This window comes from Petaurus breviceps, unplaced genomic scaffold (assembly GCF_028583685.1).
Source record: "Petaurus breviceps papuanus isolate PSGF00001 unplaced genomic scaffold, PetGlider_PUasm1.0 90424, whole genome shotgun sequence".
Lineage (NCBI taxonomy): Eukaryota > Metazoa > Chordata > Mammalia > Diprotodontia > Petauridae > Petaurus > Petaurus breviceps.
In genome coordinates this window covers 2,709,424-2,735,037 of record NW_027187247.1, presented here as the reverse complement: position 1 = coordinate 2,735,037, position 25,614 = coordinate 2,709,424, and the positions used below count along the sequence as shown (strand labels likewise).

Sequence of the window (25,614 nt, the reverse complement as noted above, 5' to 3'; positions counted from 1 at the left end):
CTGATTCTGAGAGGTAACAGATTTTAGCACCACTTTGCAAGAAGCCATTTTCCTAGGACAATGAGAAAAGAGAAGAAATGTTCATAAGAAACTAAAAACAAAATGGAAACTTGCTAAATACAGAGGAAGAGGAGGAAGAAAAGAAGGAAGAGGAGGAGGAGGAGAAAGACAATGAACTCTATGGTATCTCAGAGGAAGGAGAGGCTCCTCCTAATTGGGAGGATGAGTTAAGTCTGGTCAAGGTGGTAGCATTTAAAAAGGGTCTTGAAGAATGGATTAGTTTGTAAATGGGAAGGAAAAGCCTTGCCAATGTAAGGATGGTGTGTGCAAAAGAATGGAGGCCAGAAAGAATTGACCAGGGGTTCTTAACCTCCTTTCTTTTTTTTTGGTATCCTGGAACCCTTTGGCAATCTGGTGAAGACTATGAACCTCTTCTCAGAATAATGTTGTTAAACGCATAAAGTAAAATGCAACATTAATACAGTACTTACTATGTGCCAAGCACTGTGCTGAATACTCTTTGCAAATATTATCTCATTTGGTCTTCAGAAGAAGCCTGTGAGGTAAATGCTATCATCAAACCCATTTTATAGTTGAGAAAATTGAGGCAAACAAAGGTTAAAGTGACTTGCCTAGAGTCACACAGTAGTAAGTATCCGAGACAGGTTTTGAACTCAGATCTTCCACACTTCATCTACTGTATAACCAGATGCAATGATCAAAATATATTTTTTAAAATTCATGTTAAAGTTAAGACCCCATAATTCAACAGGAAAAAAAAAGTCTAATTTGGCTGAAGTCAAGAATATACAAGAGGCAATGGGGTATAGTGGAGATAGAGGGAGAGAACTGGGTCTTGGTCAGAAAGAACTGCGTTCAAGTCTCACCTTCTGATACATACTGGCTGTATGGCAATGGAGGTGTGAGATAAAGCTAGAGAGGCATAGTGTAGCCAGGCTGTGGAAGGCCAAAACCGCTGGGATGAAGTGACTGGACTTCATTTTGTAGGTGGAAGGAAGCTATGGAAAGCTTGTAAGCATTTGAATCACATATAGTATTCATTAGGAAGATTCATCTGGTAGTTGTTTGTTTGAAAGATGACTTGTAGAAGGGAGAATCAAGAAGTCGGGCTGAGAGGCTGCTGTAATAACCAAAGAATTCCCAGGCCATATACACAGCACTTTGCAGACTTAGGTCTTCCAACAGACCTGTGACCTAGAGGCCACATGTGGCTCTCTAGGTCCTCAAGTGTAGCCCTTTGACAGAATCCAAAGGACTGCACTCGAGGACCTAGAAGGCCAAACGTGGCCTTGAAGCTTCAGGTTCCCCACCTCTGCTCTAGAGAATCCAAAGTCTCCCCATTTCAGGAGCCCCGAGGTATTAGCTTGCTGGGTGATCCTATGCCTCTGCCTCCTCCTAGATTCTATAATGGAGACCCTTCCTTGATCTTTTTCACAAGGCTGAAAAGAGCCAATTTCTTTGAATCTTAAGGATCAATGATTTTATCAATGTGGTTACTTTCATCACTTAAAGCAAGTAGTAAACCCTACTCACCTCAGTAGAGAGTCTCATGTTGTAGGTGAAAAAAAATCATCTCTCTGCAACTAATCTTTCAGGGATAAGCCTTTCCAAATATGACTAAGATACTTCTAGGATAAGTCACAGTCTATCCCTGAGCATCAGCAATGAGGTGATACAGTAGATAGAGAGCTGTACCTGAAACTAGGAAGACCTGAGTTCAAATCCTGCTTCAGACACTAGCCATGTGACCCTGAGCAAGTCACTTAATGTTTGTCTGTTTCCTTGACTGTTAAATAGGAATAATAATAATAGCATCTACCTTCCTGGGTTGTCATGAGAATAAAATGAGCTAATATTTGCAAAAAGAGCTTAGCATAGTACCTGGCTCCTTAATAAATACTGGTTTCCTTCCTTCCCCAGGCTCTGGTTTGAGAAGAACCTTTGAAATCCAGCAATGCTTTCTTTATCCCTTTTATTTTTTCATGCTTAGAAGTTATACTGATCATGAAAAGTGAAAGACATTTAACTTGAAATAAAATGCAACGCATTTTAGCAAGGGCATTGGTTTTTCACGTGCATTTGAAAAGACAAAGGTAGTTTTCATTTCAGTCTATTAAGCCCGAAATCAATAAATTATGCAGCACACATGCCTATATATGTACATTATGCTTATAGAACGTGTATGATGAGGCATATTGGACATATTGCCTATACATGAAAGCCTAAATTAAGCACAAAAACCCCCGAGGAGAGAAAATCTTTTTGTAAAGTGCATGTTGAAGTCTTCTCTGTAATATACATTTATTATAATGTAATGTAATTTTACATCTATATTCCAACAAGCCACAGTGATAAAGTCTGCAGTGAGAATTTGCATATATTGATTTTGAATTCTTTCTGTCAGAAGTGAAAACCAATCACAATGTGTTTGCATTGTCCCCCAGCCCTGGCCCAGAACTGGCAAAGGCTTATTAGCCAAAGGCATCGACAAGTGGTTATAAGCAGATTGGTAAGAAGAAGTGCATTACAATAAGGTTTCTGTTTGTGCTTTTTGTACAGACCATCAGATGGAAGTATCAGGGCAAATCCATGCAAATTAGCATGCAAATGAGGCTGGCAAAACTTAATAAGGTTTTATATTGGCAAGTGAGCAGTTCTGGGGGAAGGGAAGGGAGAGGAGCCTTGGAAAGACTTCACACTGAACGAGCATGCAGGGACCACAGTTTGTCCTTGCTCTAGGCACTGCTAAAGAACAGAAGGAAACCTGACATGGGGACAGGAGATGTCAAGGTAATCGGATTCCTTTTCCAACCTTAGGCAGTCATACCATTTGCTTTCCCTGACTCCACCTGTTCCTGGTGGCTAGTAATAAAATCCCTTGTATTTTGTACCCTGCTTAGAGTTGCCTCTACTCGATGAATTTCATTAAAATCCACGGGGAACTAGGCGAGGCATTTGGAAATCTTTATCAGTTGATCTTTTATTTCAAGATGGCAGATTGAAGCATAAATCAAACCTAAAGTGTATCTTGGTGCCCTTTAATAGGGTGCCAAATGTCATAAACATCAGTCAAAGGTTAGCATGAGGAAAACAGACACACCAAATGCTAAGCAGTCTAGACTATTACTGCTTTCAGTCATTTTTATACATAAGGACACAGAAGTATCAAAAGGTCGAGTGATTTAGGCTTGAAGATGTTTGGAATTCTGGAGCTTGAAGGGACTTGCCATAGATCCCACGTGGAGGGACACATCTAGGATTGGAAGACAATTCTTATCAGAGAGTACAGCGCTCTCTCTGAAGGATTAAGAGATGAAGAGAAGATGAAGAGAACAAGTAATTACTGACTGCCTACTATGTGCCTGGCACTGTGCTAAGGAATTTTCAAATTGCATCTCATTTGCTCCTCACAACAGCCCTGTGAGGTAGGTGTTATTATTATCCCCATTTTACAGTTAAGGAAACTGAGTCAAACAGAAGTAAGTGGCTATCCCAGGGTCACACAGCTAGTAAGTGTCTAAGGCCTGATGAATAGGAAACATGGGTGGAATTCTCTGTCATCTCCTCTTACCCAGTTTGGGCCCTCATCACCTCTCACCTGTTGTCATTCAATCATTTCAGTGTCTAGCTCTTCACACTCCATTTGGTTGTTTGTTTTGTTTGTTTTTGGTGTGTTTTTTTTTTTCTGGTGAAGATACTGGAGTGGCTTGCCATTTCCTTCTCCAGTTCATTTGACAGATGAGGAAATTGAGGCAAACAGGGTTAAGTGACTTGCCCAGGGTCACACAGCTAGTGTCTGTGGCTGAATTTGAATTCAGATCTTCCTGACTCCAGGTCCAAAGCTCTATCCACTGGGCCACCTAGCTGTCCCCAAATGAACTTTTTTATCTATTTTGTATACACTTGCTCATGGCCAGGTCTCTCCTGATATAATTTTATATATAAGTAATATAATTTGATATACATATTCCAACAAGCCACAGTGATAAAGTCTTCAGTGAGAATTTGAATGGCAATTTGCATATATTGATTTTGAATTCTTTCTCTGTCACAAGTGAAAACCAATCACAGTGTGTTTGCATCGTCTCCCAGCCCTGGCTGAATGTAAGCTCCTTCAGGACAGGGACTATTTCACTTTTGTCTTTGTATACCTAAAACTCTGCAGTGTTTGAAACACAGTAGGTGCATAATAAATGCTTGCTGACTGATTGAATTCTGGGCCCTTCTCTATTGCATCACTTGAGTCCTTCACCATGTCTCTCTCATTTTGTTTACTGGAGAAAAGGAACAATAAATCCTAGTTATTGACCTGTCAAGATATTTGGGGATTGAGTCCCACTTCTCCAGTACCTTTCCTGGTTGCCCTGAAGGCAAGTCTCTACTGGCATGCCGGAGGACTCTTCACTGCTGTGTCCTGTTCCATATATATAATTTTGCTTTTTGGAGGGCAATTGGGGTTGAGTGACTTGCCCAAGGTCACACGGCTAGTTTTTGTGTTAAGTGTCTGAAGCTAGATTTGAACTCAGGTTCTCCTGACTCTAGGGCCAGTGCTCTTTTCACTGCGCCACCTAGCTGCCCCCTGTTCCATATTTTTTATCAACAATTTGTATGAAGAAGTGAATGATGCATTTATCAAATTGGCACATGACTCAAAGATGGGAGGAATAACTAATGTTCTGAATAAGAGAATAAGTATTCAAAGAGATATAAATTGGTTACAATGTAAAGGCTGCACCTAACAAGATAAAATTTAATAAGAGATAAATGAAAATTCCTGCATTTACATATTTTTAAAGAGTCAGCTGCTAATGATTGGGGAGACCTATCATAATAACAGTTCATTATTAGAAATTATAGGTTTCGTTGACTGTAAGCTCATTATGAATCATTTAGCACGATAGCCAAGTTTAGGTTTTCTTTTTAACGTTTTAATTTTCCTTTCTTTATTTTTCTTATTTTTTAAAGGTTTTAAAAGCTATCTTCAAATATCTGAAGGATCTTTATGGAGATGAGGGATCAGACTCATTTTGCTGGGCCCCAGAGGGCAGAAGACTTAATTACACAGTTTCCTGTTACTCTTAGTTTGTGGTTTGAAGTGTGGGGAGATGAATTAGGATGCTATCAACCTGTAAAAACAACCATATAGCAAAGGGTATAGAGTACTAGTCTTGGAGTCAGTAAGACCCTAGTTCAAATCTGGCCTCATACAGTTACTAGCTGTGTGATCCTGGGCAAGTGACTTAACTTTTGCCTGCCTCAATTTCTTCAACTGTAAAATACAGATAAATAGCTTCTACTTCCCAAGATTGTTGTGAGAATGAAATGAGATATTCTTTTTTTATTTATTTTTATTTTTTTTGAGATATTCTTTTAAAGCACTTAGCACAGTGTTTGACACATATTAGGTACTGACTATATAAATGCTTATTCTCTTTTTTCCTCCCTCCCTGTAAGGCCTTCAGTCCAATCTATATCATTCTGAATTACCCTGAGGTGGTATTTTTCTTCATCCTTTTTCTGCTTCTACCCTCTTAAAAAGAAGCATATCATAAAGGGAAAGATGGCTGATCTTATGGTCAGCTGACCTCAGTTCAAATCCCGCCTCAGACATTCTCTTGCTTGTAACAATGGGCAAATTACCTAACATCTCAGAACACCACTTCCCTAATTTCCCAAATGAGGATGATAACGCTTGTACTCTCTACATCATGGGTTTATTTTGAGGAAAATGCCTAGAAATGCTCATAATTATGCGAGTTGATTTACTTTAAAAATGTTATGAGAGGGGAAGAAAGAGAAAGACACAAGAGTAAGGGTAGAGATAGAAAGGGTGGATGTGAATCAAGGATAAATCAGAATAGTTTCAAAGGAAAGAGAGGACATTTCTTGCTTAAATTGTCTTGTCTTGTCTTGTCTTGTCTTTTATGCACCTTTCATTTCCAATAGACCATAGCGTCCATGAAAACTAACAAAAAAGCAATTGAGTTTATTCTATTTCTGTAAAGCCTGTTGTCTGATTCTTTAAGACTTCTGGAAGATCGATGTGCAGGGCTTAATCTGTAAAGTGTAGGAAGATGCCCTTCTCTTTATTAAGAGTGGGTAGGAGAGAGGCAGAATGTTGTGTGTATTGTCAGATGTGGTCACTGTTACTGAGCAATTATTCAGTTCCAGGATGGGGGTGACAGCTTTAGTCAAGACTGTTGTTTTGTTGATTCATTGTGTCTGACTCTTCCTGACCCTGTTTGGGGTTTTCTTGACAAAGATGCTGGAGTGGTTTTGTCATTTCCTTCTCCAATTCATTTTACAGATGAGGAAACTGAGGCAAACAGTGCCCAGGATCACACAGCTAGGAAGCGTGTGAGGCCATATGGAGCTCAGGTTCTCCTGACTGGGGGCTGGCATTCTATCTACTGGGCTGCCTTACTGCTCCAGTTGGGGTAGGAGAAGAAAAAAGAGGTATCCATAAATTGTTTTTAAAACCAAAACAAAATAAAAGGCATCCTACACATCCCAACGACGCAGGAAGAAGAAATTGGGATGGATATTGGCCCACCACTCTTCTTGCAGGTTGAAATCCATTTTAACATAATAAAATACCCCAAAGCATCCTGGGATATTTTCTTCCACCCTTCTTCCTTTTTCTCTCCTGTTTGGGTGCAGTGCTTAGCAGAAAGGGTGGAAGTCATGCAACTTGGCATCCTCATTTAATTACCCATTTTGCCTACTCCCAAACTGCCACCATCTGCCAGCAGCCTGAGGCAACACCTTTCTACCACCTGTCTAATGGGAAAGATACTTAGTACTGAAACTGTGACATCAAAGAAACCTCAGACAAAACAAAATGCAAGGCAAAAATTTTGTTTTCCTCCTACTCATCAATCAATGAACAAATAATAATAGTTAACATTTACATAGCACTTTAAACCTTGCAAAACTCTCTAAATACTAACTCTCAATAACTCTGGAAGATAGGTGCTATTATTATCCCCATTTTACAGATGAGGAAACTGAGGTCAACAGATGTTAAATGACCTGCCCAAGATCACATAGCTAGCAAGGGTGGATTTGAACTAGGGTCTTCTTGAGTCCAGATCCAGTGTTCTCTCCACTTAGCCTGAGCAACTACTGTTTGTTAAGCAAACCATTGCTTATGGCAACTTACTACCTAAGTTGAATTCTACAAGGTTTACTAACTGTACATTAGCATATTTAACGGATACTAGTAGCTAACTCGATAATATCAGTCCCACAAAGAGGAACCATTTTCTAAATGCAATAGGCTTTTTTGGGGGGCTGTGCCTGAAAGATCAAGAATCAGGTCATGACAGAGCTTAGAAAGGGCGTACCTCTTAAAAAGACAAAATGGTCCTCCCCTTAGCACTTCGCCAAATCATTGACACTATGGTCATCAGATGTCAGAGGGCTATGGCTAGTGCAGATAGGGATGGAGACTGTCTGTCAGGCTGTCAAATGTTCAGGTCAATCATCAGGGTGGAAGACCCCAGTGTGGCTCCCAAGGGTTAAGTCAGAAGCAGCACTCAGGGGTAGGCGGGATAATTAGGACTGGTATCCAAAAGACAAGGTTTCAAACCCTACCTCAGATACTTACTATTTGTGTTACTTTGGGAAAGTCACTTACCTCTCTGTATTCTGTTTCCTCATGTGTAAAATGAGGAGGCTGGACCAAATGACTTTTGAGGGATCTTCCAGTCCTAAATTTGTGATCATGAGGTCACAGGATACAGTGGACATAGAGTTGGGCCACAGAGTCAGGAAGACCTAAGTTCTGCTTCTGCCCCTGGGTAAATGACATACCCTTTGGGTCCCTTCTAAGCCTAAATCTATGATCCTTTTACTATGGAGTCTAATGAAGGGACTGTTATTTAATGCCTTTGGGAAAACAATAAAAATATTGTGAGAAGAAAAAAAGAACATATTCCTTATCATTGGTCCTTGGAAAATCCAATTGGCTCTTTGATAGCAGTAATTGGGTTTTTTCCCCTTTCTTTGTATCTCTAGCACTTAGCACAGTGCTTAGCACATAGTGGGTGCTAAATTATTAATTAAATGAATAAGTAGGTGCCTAATAAATGCTTATTGACTAACTCATATGGTGCTTTGAGCTTTTTTATCTTGAAAGAGCTACATAATTTCAAGACATATGATCATTAAATTATATTGTGTATGAAGGCCCTTTTTGGTTAAGTAATAGGATATCAATCATACATTGAGGAGATTATGACAGACAATAGGTGGTATAGTGGTTAGAGAACTGGGAGTCAGGAAAACCTGAGTTCAAATCTCATCTTACTTACTAGCTGTGTGACTCTGGGGAAGTCACTTAACATCTGTCCGTTTCAGTTTCTTCATCAATAAAATGAGGATAATAATAGCCCTTACTTCATAGGCTTGTTGCAAAGACCAAAGGAGATAGTATTTGTAAAGCACTTTGCAAACTTTAAAGCACTATATAAATGCTAGTGGCAATTCTTATTGTTATTGGTATCATTCTTTGTTGTTGTTTTTATTGTCCTGAACTGGATAGGACTTTAGAGATCCCCAGTGTAGCCTTCTCATTTTAAAGATAAGAAAGCCCAGGTCCCAGAGGGAAAATGGGATTTGTCCAAAGTCACAACTAGTAAATAGCAGACCCAGAATCCAGGTCCCCTGACTCTAGACCCAATGCTAATCATTACACTATGCTATGAAGAGAACTGAGACATAGAAAAGGGAGACTAGGACAAAACAGGAAGATCTTTACTGATTAAAAAAAAAGAACAGGAGGGAAAAAGCCCAATGCTTTGATTACAAATGCGGAGAGGACACTAAATTGGGAAGTGTGAGAAACACCAGTGAGAATTCAAAAATAACCTAGAGGATCCCAGAAAGGTTGGCAATTGAGCAAAAATCACAAAGGAGGACTGACCTGGAAATATCTGAATGGCTTCTCTCGGGCATAGGTAGGGGTGGGAGAATTTGAGGTGCAAAAGAAAACCCGAGGGCAGAGAGGCTCGGACATCACTGATGGTCTTGCATCACAAGTTGAGTGATTGATTATCTCAGGTTGAGAAAAGAATACATCTTTAATGTGAAGTTGATACATGTGTGTGAAGGATCAGAAGAAGTTTTAAGTGTGACCTAATTATGAAAGGCCATCAACGCCTATAGATGTAAGCTTATTTTTTTTAATTGTAAGGTTGATTAAACATAAAATAAACAGGAATGGAAGAGGTGGCTACTTCAGTAGAACCTCTCTCAGACAATGTCTCTACAAGACGTCTCTTAATGGATCTTGCCCTCGAAACTCTTCCCAATCTCCACCTAACGCCCCGACACATACATGAAGTGAAGGGAGATCAAGGGGAGCTATTTTTATTTCTGCTCAGTTAGAACACGATGCTAATAAAGGCTAAGGTCACAATTTTGTACCTATATGGTCCAGTTAGCCTCACATAGAGAAAATTCTGCTTTCAGTCTGCAGACTGTGCCCATCACCATGGCCACCCATCACACAAACCCACCAAAAGGTGCAGGCTGGATGAGGATGTGGAGGGCTCAGGGCAAATTGATCACTGACCCTTGAGAAACTTGTTTTATTCTCCTAATAATATACCTTCTATGTTCTAGATGAAGTACCATTTTCATCTACCAAGGATTACATATCATCACTACACTCTCCCTTGGTAAAGGAGGAAGGTATGTGATCTGTCCAGGATCTGATAGGGTGAGTCTATGAATAGGCAAGAAACACGGGACTACATGATTCTCATATCAGTCTAAGGGTTTTTTTTTGGGGGGGTGCGGTATTGGTATTACACTTTATGTATCACATTGTGATACAATGCACATTTTCTTCCCCTTTCTTGGAAATGACCCTTGTTCCACCAGGATTCCTGCTAATTCTTTTCATCTTGATGAATTTTATTGTCTGCTGAACAAATCCAGTTATGTGTCATTTGATGGGCCAGATAAAGATAAGGTCCAGCCTATATATAAGCCATGTGCTTTTAGGCACATCAGAAAAGCCTTGTATCCCAAAATGATTTCTCTCACTGCCTAGACAATGATGCTTGAAATTCCCCCACTAGGGCTGTAGTTTTGGGCATAAGGGATTGTTTCCTATAAAAACACCTCTGGGAGGGGTGGGACTTTAAACTCTCAGTATAATATCTGTGCTTTTTCCCTAGAACCCTGGGCATAAGGGAACTTTTAAGAGTTAAGTCCCATGCGGCAGCTAGGTGGAACAGTGAATAGAGCACTGGCCCTGGAGTCAAGAGGACTTGAGTTCAAATCTGACCTCAGACACTTGACACAAAACTAGCCGTGTGACCTTGGGCAAGTTGCTTAACCCAAATTGCCCTGCCTTCCAAAAAAAAAATGCACCCTGCCCTCAAAAAAAAAAAATCACTGTGATGATGGAGGAAGCTGGGGAAGGGGATGTAAAAGGGATTAATTTTGAATAAGAGGGGTTGAGGAGAGCACATAGCACCTTGCTAGAAGGGCATGTATCTTCCCTCTCCTGGTGCCTGGGAAGGATTAGAAAGGACAACTCAGACAGCTGATGGCCTGATGAAAGGAATCTTCACTCCATCTCCTAACAGTTCCCTGGTGTGATAAGGGTGTAGATACCATGAAAAGAGACACACTTGAGAAAGCTGAAGACCTGGGGTACCCTCTTACTTGAAAAATGGAGCGTTTGGCATTGCATCAATGGAATTCTAGTAGCTAGAAATGCAGACATGGATCTTCTTGGAGAGGCTTTGCTGTGAGTGACAAAACCCTCAGCAAATGTCCTTGCCAGTTCATTGTTGGTCATGTGTAAGGAGGGATGGAGCAGGAGAAGAACGAAATTCCAGGTTTTTGATCTACTGAACAATTGATGCCTGATAGGAGGAGGACTGTGTCTGCTGATTGCATTGATGCTATTTGCTTTTATTCATTCCTAATAAAGCTGATGTAAGAGTTGTATGCAAATCTGCCTGTGTACAAACTTAATAGAAACACAACAAGGATGGGCAAAGGGGAAGAGGTTGGATGGGGGCTGAGCCATGATCTAACTGATTAATTCATACCAAACCTGGGACCAAGAGAGCTTAATCTGAAGTCCCTGAACTTGCATTTAATTTTTTATTACTATATTTTAATATAATTAGTTTCCTTTGTTATCCTATATATTTTATTTTTGTGCATTTAAAAAATATTCTGAAAATGGATCTATAATTTCATCAGATTGCCAAAGAGATCCATGGCTCAAAAAAGGCTAAAGAGTCCTTTCCTAAACTAAGAATCTGGGACATTACCTATAAAGGGGACAAACCACAGCAGTTGCCACAGAGTCTATGGAAAGAACTGGCAGCTGTGGCTGGTACCTCAAAGCACTTTCTGATGTTGGGTGGTACATATTATATGGGTCAAGAATATGAGAGGGTCTGAGAGAGTCTGATTAGAACATTCCCTACCTATCATGTAAGTTATGGTGTGAATCAATTTATTATACCTTTTCTGGCCCGTTTGGATGGCAGTCGTAGAAAGTAGAAAAGAGCTGAAGATAATGAAGAAGAGGACACTGAATATCTGGGTGAGAGTGTGTGTGAGAGAGCCAGACAGTGAGAGAAGAGAAAGAGAGACAGAGACAGACACACACACACACACATAGAGGCAGAGAATGACACACAGAGAGACAGAGACAGACACACACATACACACACACACATAGAGGCAGAGAATGACACACAGAAAGAGAGACAGAGAAATGGAGGTGGAGAGAAGAAAAAGCGAGGAAAAGAGAGAAGAAAATTTGAGAAAGAGAAAGGAAAAAGAGAGAGAGAAAGAGACAGACAAGAGACAGAGACAGGGACATAGTCAGAGAAGCAGGAAGACAGAGACAGACAGACACACAAAGAGACAGAGAAATAGAGAGACAGAGACAAAGACACATGGAGACAGAGACAGAGAGACATAATCAAAGAAACAGAGCAATAGAAGAAAGAGAGGGAAGAAAGGGAGAAAGAGGCAAAAAAGAGAGAAAGAAAGGAAGTTACTTTCATGGGGAGGAGGGAGAAAATATATTGAAATGAGATGTGTTAGCTAGCTAGCTAGATTAAGATAAACTTCACCTCCTTCAGAAACTTGCTTCTGCCCAGCTCCACTTAAATCTCTACATAGACATTTGGTGGGGGAGGCAGGTCCAGAAAGAACCCAGATCTCCAGTTCCAGATCCCAGTCTTAAGCTAAATATACAAAATCATAACCATAGACTATAAGACCTGAAAGAAGGGAGATGATTTAGCCCAAACCACCACTTTTACTGATAAAGAAACTGAAACTTGGGGAGGCTATTTCCCCAATATCACAAAGCCAATGGTGGCAAAGGTAGCACAAGAAAGAACCCAGATCTCCTAAGCCAGATCTCAATACCAACTTGATATTGCTGTGCTGGTAAACACACAAAGGATGAGTTGGCCTTTTTATTTCAGCAGTGCTCTCCGGGGCAGAACTCAGCTGCAGGAAATCACTGCAGTGACCAAAAATGGGAATGCTAAAGAAAAAAAAGAAACCCCTAAGCCAAGGCTAGATATGTATATATATTTTTTTGCCTTTTGGAGGGCAATTGGGGTTAAGTAACTTGCCCAAGGTTACACAGCTAGTGGGGAGAGATATTTTTAATAAGTGCTCAGAAGCAACAGGAATCCTGACAATGCAGCAGCACGTCCATGGCAATTTAAACAAAGCAGAAAGCCTACCTGATAGAGTCCTAGCCACTTACACATCATCCTTGTTTGTGTAATAACACTAAGTGGCATTTATGTAGCACTTTATGGTTTGCAGAGTGCTTTACATGTGTTGATTCATTTACAATTACCCTGCTATTATAATTTTCATCTCCATTTTACAGATGAGGAAACTGAGTCTGGGAGAAGTTTAAGTGACTTGCCCATGGTCACACAGCTACTAAGTTTACTGAGTCAGAATTTGAATTCAGGTCTTTCTGTCTCCAAGTCCTGTGCATTTTCCCCTGTGCTACCTGGTTACCTCATTATAAGTCACGGGCTCTCACCGAAGTATAGGATATTAGAGATTAATCAGCTGGATGATGTTATAGAGCATGAAAATTAGTCCCAAAGCAGTAGAATGATGTATTTCAATTTTAAAGCAAGTTAGGAGAATTAGTATTTTTCTTTCTTTCTTTCTTTCTTTCTTTCTTTCTTTCTTTCTTTCTTTCTTTCTTTCTTTCTTTCTTTCTTTCTTTCTTTCTTTCCCTCTTTCTTTCTTTCTTTCCCTCTTTCTTTCTTTCTGAGACAATTGGGGTTAAGTGACTTGCCCAGGGACACACAACAAGTGTCTGAGATCACATATGAACTCAGGTCCCCCTGACTTCAGGGCCAGTGCTCTATTTATTGAGCCACTTAGCTGCCCTGAGAATTGGTATTCTAAAAAACATTGGAGTTCTGGAGTCCAAGGATCTTTTCCTTATTGCTTTTTTTTTTTTTTTGCCTCTGTGACCTTGAGCAAGTTGTTTCATTTCCCTGGGCCCTAGTTTCCTCTGTTTTACAATGAGGAGGTTGGATTAGATGACTGATCAGAAGCCCCTTCCAGCTCTAGGACTAGGGTCTAGAATTAGAGGCAATATTCCAACCCAGGGCCTTTGGCTCTGAAGCCAGGATTCTTCCCACTAGAAGAGGTTGTTTCTCTGGTGCAGTTAATGCCTCCTTTAAGGGACTGTTACACAATGGGGCAGCTGAGGGGAACGATGATTGTCCTCCTACCAGGCACCAACCATGATTCAGGCTGATTTATTTTCTTTTTTGTTGTTGTTGCTGAGTTAACTTGAGGGAAAAGTGTGGCTGGATGAAAAGTTTTTGTGTACATTTTTTTTCTACTGTCTTGCAAAAAGGCTTCTGTCTTAACTCAGTCTTCTTAACTTTCCACTGAATTTTTCCTTAGCTGGCCCTATCAGAGAGGAATTTAGCCCAAGGTATTCAGAAAGCCAGGAGACATGGAGAGCAGGAAGGATAGAGGAGCTGGTGTTGTAGGAAAAACATGGAAGCCGAAATTACAGATTACATGTGGCTTGTTGGGCCCAGGGTGAGCCTGGTCTTTTTCCAAAGCCTTCTTGTAAACCAATATAAAAAGCCATCTCCTTTTCTCTGGTTCCCAAGAGAATTCATTAACACTAGAGTATATGAGTACAGAATTAGAAGAGGACTTCCATACTAATTACAAGGCTAATAGCCTGTTATTGAAGGAACTCCATCTGTGGCCAAGAAAAAAGATCATACTAGACCAGAGATTCTTAATCATTTTTGTGTCATGGTCCCCTCTGCAGTCTGGTGAAATCTACAGACCCCTTCTCAGAATAATACTTTTAGATGCATAAAATAAAATGCAAAGGATTGCAAAGGAAACCAATTCTGTTGAAACAGTTATTCATATTAAAAAAAAAACAACCAAGCTCAAGGATACCACATTAAGAACCCCTGAAAATACTGCTTCTCAATTTTCTGTCATCGCTCAATTAAACAATAAGCATTTAAATACCTACTATGTGCAGGTTCTAGGGATACGAAGATGGAAATGAAACATCCCTTGCCCTGGATGAGTTTACACTGTATCAGGGGAGATAATATGAGCTGTCTCAGCACACCAGTTTTTGTGATGCTTTAAGGATTCCATGAAACTTTCTGTGCTTATATTCCAAATGGGGAAAAAAAAAACAACTACTGATCTTTCTCCAGTGCCTCCCTTTCCTTCACCCAAACATATGCACATGCTCCAAAATTCATCAAAATTAATGGAAAAAGTCATGCTGCTTCTCACAGAACACAAATGAGAAATAAATAAATTAGCAATTAATACCAGAAGCCAGGTATGTTTTTGTCACATTTTGCAACTGCCTTCTCAACTCTTCCCCATCTACCTTCTACCCTACCTCAACCTTACTACTGAAGCTGTTCCCTTGAGGGCCTCTGCTGGCCTCCTAATCACCAAAGACCTTTCCTCAGTTTTCCCTCTTGTTCATCTCTTTTTCAGTATTTGACGCTGTTAGTCTTGAAACTTGTTCCTCCTTTGGCTTCTGCAAAACCACATTCCTACCTCTCTGACTTCTCTCTCCATCCCCTGGCTCCTAAATCACTTCATGTCTAAGGCCTTCATTTTCTTCTGTCACCCCTCATTCTGTGTATTCTCTAGAGTTCTGGTCTCAGGCCTCTTTACTCTGCATCCATTCTTCCTTGGTATTCAACTCCCAATGACTTCAACTCTCACCACTACGGAAATCTACAGCAAACAAGCTCTCTTGGATTTCCACTTACATTCTGCATTTCTCTTCCCATATGTCCTGCTGGGACCTCAAACCTAACTGGTCCAATATATCATCTTATTTCTTCTGATCTCCCTAATTTATGTCAATGGTACCACCACTTTACTAGTTACTGAATCTAGAGGAAACCCTGGAGTCGTTTTTTTCCTCCAAATTCTTCCCCTTCCCCTAGTTATCACATTTATCTACAGAGCCACAGAAATTACATCATCTTAGGAGTGCAAAAACAGCAATATAGTAAAATGCAGAAAATTCACATATAATTTTCAGGGTCCTTCAAGTGAATGGAGAAGGGCTCAGAAGGTTTATCAAACACACAACAATCACTGACTTTGTGTAGTCATTGCTGTTCAAGCTTTTCAGGAATTGCTATTTTCCAATATACATCATAATACCTCCCATGTTTTTGTTTCCTTTGTCTGGAATGCTACAAACCCTTCTAAACACAGCTCTGGACCCAAAATTGAAAGAAAAAGGTCCTTCAGTGTCCCAAATAGCTGCCTCAAAGCCCCTGGGGCAACACCAGACAATTCACTCCTTAGATCTCTTCTCATAACTTTACTGACTCCTGTTTTAGCACATAAGATTTAACACACCTGAGCATATGGTTGTCTAGACCATAGCTTATTAAGAGCAGCAACTAGAATAGAGGTTGCTATAGATACGCAATTGACACTAGGAGAAGCTATAGCCTGATTAAGGAAGCAGACAGAAAAACTAAAAAAACAGACATAGACTTGTTATATTTCACAGGGCAATACAAGATGTTTTTAATGATCATCCCAAATTTTAAAAAAGGAAGACAAATTATGTTGGCTTCAAATCACTAATAATTAGAGAAATGTAAATCAAAGCAACTCTGAGGTTCCAACTCACAGTCATCAGATTAGCTAAGATGACAAATAAGGAAAATGACAATTGCTGGAGGGACTATGGGGAAGCAGGCACACTAGTGTATTATTGAATTGATCTAGCCATTCTAGAAAGCAAAAGTCACTCAACTCTGAGTACCCTTTGACCCAGTGATACCACTCCTGGGCCTTTATCCCAAAGAGATCAAAGAATGAAGATGGACCCATATTTATTTATTTATATATAATTTATATGCTACAAATTATTTATAGCAGCTATTTTTATAGTAATAAAGAACTGAAAATTCTATTGGGAAAGAGCTAAACAAATTTTACTTGTTTATCAAATTTTATTATTATTATTAAAGTTTATTATTAAAAGAAATATTATTGTACCACAAAAAATAAACAGATGGTTATAGAGAAATCTGGGAAGATGTGTGTGACCTAACGCAGAGTGAAGGAATCTTTTATATAGTTACAAAGCATTAGAAAGAAAAGCAACTTTGAAAGACTTAAGAATGTTGATTAATGCAATGCTCAACCACGATTTCAGAGGACTGATGATGGAGTGTGCTATTTACCTTTTGACAGAGGTAATGGGCTCAAGGTATAAAATAATACATAAATTTTCAGATGCAACTAAGGTGGGAATTTATTTTGTTTGACTATGTATACTTGTTACAAAGGCTTTTCTTTTTTCCAATGTGGGGTGTTAAGAGGAAGAGGAGGAAAATAAAAATGTTAACAAAAATGCATATTTTATTTGGGATCTGTTAAGTTCAGAATAAGAATAAATACATTTTAAAAATATGTTTAGTGTCTTCTGTTTAAGAAATCATTAAAATATTTTAGAAAGATTTCATAATTGTTTAATTAAAGTAAAACACATTTTGGTATTTCAAGGTTAAGCTTTATTTATCTGGAAAATTCACTTCTGTGAATCAAATAATGTTTGATAAAAGAAGTAATATTATATTACAAGAGAAAAACCCCATAGACCATTGGGGTAATCTTTATGGACCCTAAGTGGTCATCAGAGCACCCTCTGTTCACTTTAGAGGTCACTTAATCCAAACTCTTGCCCCAAAACAGGATGACACCTAACACATTGCAGAAACATATGTGTTCATCTTGGTTTGTAATATCTCTAAGGAAAGAAATTCCATCATTTTCTTTGATCACATGTTGGGAACTAAGGAAAAGTCTCCTGAATGACATTGAATTTAGAATTTGTGTTTCTATTACCCAGTAAAGGATTAGTCACTTAAATAGATAACATAAGAAAACATAACATAGAATGGCATAGCATGACATTACATGATATGATATGTTGAGATGACATAAAATACAGTACACTATGGCAATATGATTTTGAGCATATTTTAAAATGTATTTTTGTTTGAAACATAATGATATCATATAAGCTAGGATATATAATATACTATATGTAATGTAATGTAACAGAATGTAACATAATAGGATATATGACAATATAAGATATAATGATATAACATTGTATAGTATAATATAATACAAGATATATTATGTGATATAATATAACATGTGATACAACATATGATTTAATATGAGATATAGTATAACACAATATTACGAAGTGATATAACATGATAGGATATAATAACAAAAACATGGAATATTGAATCATGTTCATATGGTACTTCCTAGTCACCAAGGACTTTCCATGCCTTACCTCATCTGAAGGGGTAAAGGACCTCACCTGGTATGTATTGTCAAAGCTGTCATACATGAACCGTGTAATCAGAGATGTCTTGCCAACTGTAAAACAAGAAAATATTTCAGCTAAAGCATTCCAAAGCTAAGTTCTTTATTTCTATTTTTAAAAATGCCTTTTCAGTGAGAGAAATACCAATCCTTGCTGGGGCTAAATCCCAGACAGAACAGAATTGAATTGAATGATGAAAACCAAAAGCATCTATCCCACCCTCGCCACAATTCAGACTATTCAGAAGGGAGACCCACAGAGATGCCAAAATTTTCCCTAAAAACTTCTAGTAACAGAGAGGCTCTCAGAGTTAAGGGAGCTGTCTTCTCCTTGAAAGTCTAAGATTTTTTCAAAGAATCCTCAATCTAGAAGAAATTCAGAAGGCTCAAGATGATCTCGTTTGGAAGCCAACTAAGTCGTAGTATTTTTGAGCTAAAAGAATAATTTTACCCTTTCATTTTACATAGAAGGAAAACTCAGGCCCAGAAAAGTGAGATGATATGACCTGCTCCAGGTTCTGCAGGTCAGTGGCAAAGCCAGAATTCTAACCTGGGTCCTTGGACTCCCAAGCTAGTGTTAAAAGTTTACTAACATTGGTTCTCCAACTTTTTTTTTTTGTTCCTGATACAGTATTCTTTGGCTGGAGGAATCACAGCACACTGAATTTGTTAAGTTGGTGACATTTAAAAATAGCCATTGGGGCAGCTAGGTGGTGCAGTGAATAGAGCACCAGCCCAGAAGTCAGGAAAACCTGAGTTCAAATCCAGCCTCAGACACTTGACACTTAACAAGCTGGGTCACCTTTGGCAAGTCACTTAACCAGAACTGCTCTGCCTTCCCCCCTCCAAAATACATACATACATATATATACCAGTCATCTTGTTGAGTTCTTCATGAGTTTAAGGTATGAGGTGTTCTGAGGTTAGAGTACATTGTATGAAAAACTTTTGTTTGTTTTATGAGTATTACGTGTATATACCACATTTTCTGGGCATGTAAGATACATATTAAGCAAAACTATTTATAAATTTTCTCTTATCTACAGTAACGTAATATCCCAGATTTCATAGGACATACCAAGCAAAACAGAATAACCTTTGAGAACCACTGTTTAATGGCCACCCTCAGAGAAAGTACCTGTTTTGGTAGAAGTGTAGAAACAAACTCTGACTTCATTCAATTTGCTACCAGCGAGAACTCCACGAAATAGAGGCAGACAAAGGAAAGGGTGTAGTCAGTTCTGATTTGGATGTAGCATTTAAGTAAGTTTTCACTTCTCTTTACCAAACCAGATTCAGTTAGTTGGGAATGAGGTTTTGTAAGCACAACAGAATTTAAATGGGAGTAGAGCTCGGGTCCTGGTAGCAGGGTAGGTGGTGCAGTGGACAGAGTGAGCAAAGGTCTGAGTTCAAATCTAGCCTCAGACACTTACTAGCTGTGTGACCCTGGGCAAGTCACTTAACTTTGCCTCAGTTTCCTGGAAAAGGCAATGACAAACCATTCCAGTATCTTTGCCAAGAAAACCTCAAATGGGGTTGACAAAGAGTCAGACATGACTCAGCAACAACAGAGCTCAGGTCCACAACTTTTTTTCAAGATGTAAATTATGCTATCCAATTGGATTTTTTGGCCGGGGTAGGGGTAGGGGTGGGTAATGCTTCTTGCTTGACCAAAACCAGTCCTGGCTCTCAAGGACCTCACAGACTAACTAGGGGAAACAACATGAAAACAACTAGGTACAAATAAGATACATACAGGACAGATTGAGAGTAATCTCACAGGGAGGACATAGATAATTTTTTTTCATTTTTAATATCTCCCCTCCCCCACCCGAGAGCTTTATTCCTGTTAGGCTCAGGGTCTAAATTCATCTGCACAGCACATTCAAAGTCTAGGCCAAGCAGGCTAGAGAATGGGGCAATGGCAAGAATGTTGGATTGGGAAACAAAAGACCTGAGTTCTAATCTGTTCGGTGCAACTTCTATCCCTGTGACCCCAGGAAAATCATTTAATCATTCCGGGCCCATTTCCTTACCTGTAAAATAAGTGGGGCCTCATCTAGGTCACCTGTAAGGTTCCTGCCAATTCTAAATCTTGTTCTGCAAATAAATGCTTTTCTGAAGTCTGACTTTGGGGAGCTGTTCTTCAGTCATGTCTGACCCTTCATGACCTCATCTGGGGTTTCTTGGCAGAGATCCTGGAGTGCTTGTCCATTTCCTTCTCCAGCTCATTTTACAATGAGGAAACCGAGGCAAACAGGGTGAAGTGACTTGCCGAAGGTCACATGGCTAGTAAGTGTCTGAGGTCAGATTTGAACTCAGAAACATAAGTCCTCCTGACTCTAGGTCTGACACTCTGTCCCCTGTGCCACCTAGTTGCCCATATGACCATGGACAAAACACTTAATGTCTCAATGGCCTAGATACTTGAGAGCACATAGAGAATAAAGCATAGAAGTTGCTTGTTTTCATCACTGGAGGGAGTTTCCATACTGGGAATTACCCACACCTGATGAAATCATAAATCTGGACTGAAAAATAAAATAAGTAGACTATTCTTGAAAATCAGCATTAGTAGGTTTTAAAATTCTTATGTATAACATATACATATGAATACATAACACTTTTTATTTATATGTACAGGGGGTTCCAAAAGTCTTAGTGAAATTTTAAGTTATTAAAGCTTTAGGTTATTAAAGTTTAAAACTGCACTAAGATTTTTGGGATGCTGTATAATGTATTCATATTGATTTGCAAATATTTTCCCTTAATTGAGCATAATCTGGAAGCCAATTTGTCCTTCTTTTTTTTTTTAATGTTTCATTATTCCAAGACTGGAATCCTTAAGGAAGATAAATTTCCCACAGGAAGTCCTCAGCATCCAATGAGAAAAGAAAAAAATACGTAGGAAAAATGTCTGCTTTATAGAGTACAGATACATAGAAACCAAGAAATCCCTTGGGAAGTCCATAAGCAATTGATTGTCCCATCAAAGTACAGAGTACTGTTTGGTGGAATTAGAGGATGATTTATCTCTGCTGTGCAGGCTGGTTAAGGACCAAGAGGGCCAGGGGATGGCTCCTGCTGAATTTCTAGAGGCCTGGGATGACTCAGCAAAAGGAAGATTATTGTAAATCTCCTGAGACAGATCAGAGCAAGGCTCCGATGAGAGCCTCACTACAACCCTACTGCATCCTAGAGGGACATTTCGTGGGGGTGGAAATGGGATATTAGGTCATCTCCTTAAACCCACTCCTAAGGGGCACGTGTGTTCATCATGGTGATTATGCCATGAAGTAACCAGAAGCAATAATAAGGACCTCCTTCATTGTCATGTAGGGAGAGGGAAGATTTTTTTTTTTCCCCAAACTGGAATAAAGCACCAGTTTTGTGGCTGACAGATACACATAATAAAGTCAGAAATGTGGCTTGGTGCTTGAGACAATGATCTTGCCTCATCACTTACCTTTTGTTCTGACTCAAATTCATTTGCATGCTAAGCCAGGAAGCATCTTGGGAATTTCTAACCCTAAGTGAGATAGAAAAGGGCTGCAATCTCCAGACATGAGTGTTAAATAGTGAAGACTTAATCTTAGCCTGGGGGAGGGGCACTGGGTCTGACTTTTGTAAACTAAAAGTGGTGGCTACATCCAAAGAGCTGTCAGCCCTTCCTTATCAGAGAACAGTTTTCTAGCCCCTCCACAGCTAGTCCCAGGGAGCAGTGCCCAGCAGAGACTACCTGCCCAGCAGTGGCCACAAGTAACACCAGCTGAGACTAAGCACTCCTCAGTCACCAGTAATGAAGAAACCATGGAGAGCTTTTATTGTGCTTAGCAGAAACATCTGTATGATGACATCAGTGGGCCCATAGTATCAGAAACTGAGTTTCCTCTCCACAAATGTGTCCTGATGATACATACATGGATATGACCCTCACATTTCATCCCCATACATGCTTACTCTTCCCAAAGATGGCTTTGGGGGAGGGGGGAGTTCTATTACTACTTTTCTTACTATGTTATTTCATTAAATATCTATATTTTCAACTAAGTACATTCCCTTTCTAAATTAGGGTAAAAAATTCATCACAAGTGGTTCATGGTTTTTAGGACCCACAGAATAGTTTGAACACAGGGTAGCTATTCTGAAGATTCCATCGATGTGTGAGAGGGGCACACCCTAGGTTTTACATCCACATGCATCTTTTGTCTGGCATGTCCCCTAGAGATGCTTTCAGACAAGGCTATGAATTTCCTTTCAGAGATGATGCCTTGCCTATGAAAGTGCCATCGGACTTAGTATATGAAAATTGCTGCTTTTCACTTACAACGCAATGGCCTGTGGAAACATTTCATGTAATTCTAAAGTGAATCATAAATAGATTATATTTATATAACACCTTAAGGTTCACCCGGTACTTCACAAGCATCATCTCACAACAATGCTGCAAGGTGCAGGCACAAATTTTGTTGTCTCTCTTTTACAGAGAGGAAAATAGGCTCAAAGAGATTAAGATTCATCCAAGGTCACAGAGTTAATAAGTAGCTGACCCAAGAGGAAAAACCTAAGACCCTAGTGTTTTCTAACACTAAAGCCAATATTCTTTCCACTGGAACATGCTTCCTTGTAAGGGGACTATTAAAATGTTTGTCTAGGTGTTCTCAGCTGACTCTGCATCTCATTCTCCACATTACATGGCAGGAGATTGGGTCCAGGCAAGACTAAGAGGTGCCGCCAATCCCAGCACCTCCATATTGAAAGAGTAGCACATTATGCCATAAGAATTTTCAGGGTCTAGGGAATCTGTGGAAGTAGAAAGGATACTGGTGGACCAATGGTTTAGTGATTGTTGATTGGCCATCATTTGGTCCTATAAAGTGGATGGGCAGAGTGTCTGTCCTGAAGTGGTCAAGTTAGACAAATCTCAGTAGCGATCAGGAGGCTCAGTATGGTGGTACCCACATAGTTGGTTGGCATGTTTATTGTGGTGTTGGAGGGATTTTGGTAGGTTTCTGGATTGGACTGGTCTGGTAGCTAGGTGATATAATAGACACAGGATATAAATGGTGGTATAATGGATAGAGTCAGTCAGTCAACTAGAATTTATTAAGCACCATGTGCCAGGCACCGTACTAAGGCTGGAGATACAAAGAAAGGAAAAGAAAACATAAAGTCCTTGCTCTCAGGTAGTTTATAGTTTAACAGAGACAGTAATGGAGGACCCAGTGCAGTCATGTGTACAAACAAAATATGTGCAAGATAAATCGAGGCTGGTCTCTGAGAGAAGGAACTAAAATTCGGGGGGATTGGGAAAGGCTTCTCGCAGAGGACTTCAGCTGGAACCTAAGGGAGCCAGGGAAGCCAAGCAATGGAGATAAGCATTCCAGCTAGAGAAAATGCTTTGAGTGGGGCAAGTTGGAGGACTGTGTGGAAGGAACCACAGGGAGGTCATTGTCACTGGATCTTAGAGTAAGTGGAGGGTGGTAAGGTTTGTAAAAACACTGGGAAAATAGGAAGGGACCAGGGGACAAAGGGTAGAGAATTAAATTTGGAATCAGGAAGATCTGAGTTTGAATCTTGCCTCAGATATTTACTAGCTCTGTGGCCTCAAGCAAATCATTTCATTTCCTTGGACCTATGGTTTCTCATCTATAAAATGGGAACAATAATAATATCACAAGCCCCTCACAGGGCTCTTGTTGGGGTTCAAATGAGCTAATGTATGTAAAGCCCCTTTTATTATTCTTTTTAATCAAATCACTTCTTTGCCTACCCACAGAGCCTGCACTAGTATAGAGAGAACAAGCCGTGAAGCCATGAAGCCCAAGCCAGCTGCCTGCCTGTGTGGACAGATAGCACTGTCTTTCTGAATGTTAGCAACTAAGCTTGATCCCACCTCCCACCCCTTGAGAAGCTGCCTGCCTGTGGAGACTGCACTAGGTATTTGTAACTCAGACAACATAAATGGGTCCTCCTGCTGGGGAAAACCAAAACTGATGAAAGGAAAAACAGTAAAGATATTTGCAGTCTGTTTAGAAAAATGCTGCATGGAACTAAGATGGTCCACGAATATTTCCCAGATAACCCTAAAACAAGTATTCTCTTCTGGGGTGATGTGTATACATTAAGTAAAACTGTCAAGTTCTTCTACCCCAGAATATCTCACCCACTGGCCTGACACAGCATGGGATTTCATCACAAAAGCTTATCCCAAAGGAATGAAGCATTCTATCTCCAGGGGTCCCCGGTTTAAATGCAAATATGTCTGGCAGAGGTAAGCTATTAAGCCATTATCATCCATTAACACCTTACAATGAATCTGTTTATGAGATTGCTTTCCAACAGGACAGCTTAGTGAGGGCAGGACCTCGAGAGAACACAAAACAAAAGGAAGGGCTACCAAGATACAATGCACAGTCCTGGATTTGGAGTCAGGAAATCTGAGTTAAAATTCCATCTCTGTCCCTTATTACCTCTGTAAACTCAACCAAGCCACTTACCCTCAGTATGATGGGATTGGGGGAAGGGGAGAGATTAGATTTGATGGCCTCTAAGAACCCTTCCAGTTCTTAAATCTATGAATAGGATTCCTCATATCACAGAGGAAGAAACTGAGGCTGACAGAGATGGTGACTTGCTCAGGGTCACACGACCAGTAAATGTTTGGAACTCAGTTCTTCCTGACCAGGTTCAGCGCTGTAGAGCCACCTAACAGCCTCTAAGAAAACTCTATTTTGTCAAGTAGACCTGATGTTTGCAGGGTTTTTATAAGGATCTGCGACATGGAAATCTCAGGTGATCAGGAGACTGAGTTTTCCCAGTCAGTCCTTCAGCAGTGTCCTCTGGGTCAATAACTCTGACAAGAAAGTCATCCTCAGTTAACTTGACCCACATTATTCTAAGGCAGTAACAGAATTTTTTTCTGAAGTCTTTTCCTTGGTAAAACTGGAGATAAATGATTAGTGAGAAGTGAAAGTTGTAGCATATTGGATGGGAGGAATGGTGAAAGAGAGATGGAATTCAACTTAACTCAGAGTGAAAGGGGATGATGAAGTCATGAATAGTAAGTAAATAGAGTGATAGACTTGGGTTCAAAGCCCACCCACTTCAGATACTTGCAGCAGTGACCTTTCCTGGGCTATCAATTTCTCATCTATTAAGTGAGGGAATTGAACTAACGGTCTCTGAAAGTTCCTTCCTACTCAACATCTATGATCCTATAGTCCTTGCCTTCCTATAAGACCCAGATCAAGTGCCCCTTCCTTGGTCTTCCCAGCCAAAAATGAGGTCTCCTTTCTCAAATCTCTCATGCCCCTTGGTCTGGATTTTTCCTAGGCTCATATATGTATGTATATGCACGCATGTGTGTATATACACATGTATATACACACAGAAAGGAAGAGGAAGGAGGAGAGGGAGAGGAAAAGGGACAGAGAGACAGAAACAGATAGAAAGAGAGAGACAGAGAGAGGAGACAGAGAGAGACAGAGAGAGGGGGGAGGGAGAGACAGAGAAAGGGGGAGGGGTAAAGAGGAGGGGAGAGAGAGAGAGGAGACAGACAGAGAGACAGAGACAGAAAGAGGAGGCAGAGAGATAGAGGGGGAAGAGAGAGGGGGGAGGGAGGGAGGGAGGGAGGGAGAGATAGGGACAGAAAGAGAGAGAGAGAGAGAGAGAGAG

General features: G+C 40.0%; 1 protein-coding gene across 1 annotated transcript in view; it reads right to left on the bottom strand.

The window, feature by feature from the left end:
* Positions 1–25,614, bottom strand: part of RAB6B (RAB6B, member RAS oncogene family) — a 174,418-nt gene that overhangs the window by 48,340 nt on the left and 100,464 nt on the right. Inside the window, exon 2 of the mRNA XM_069108717.1 lies at positions 17,933–17,991. Coding sequence (XP_068964818.1) covers positions 17,933–17,991 — 59 coding nt within the window. The remainder of the gene's footprint in view (positions 1–17,932; positions 17,992–25,614) is intronic.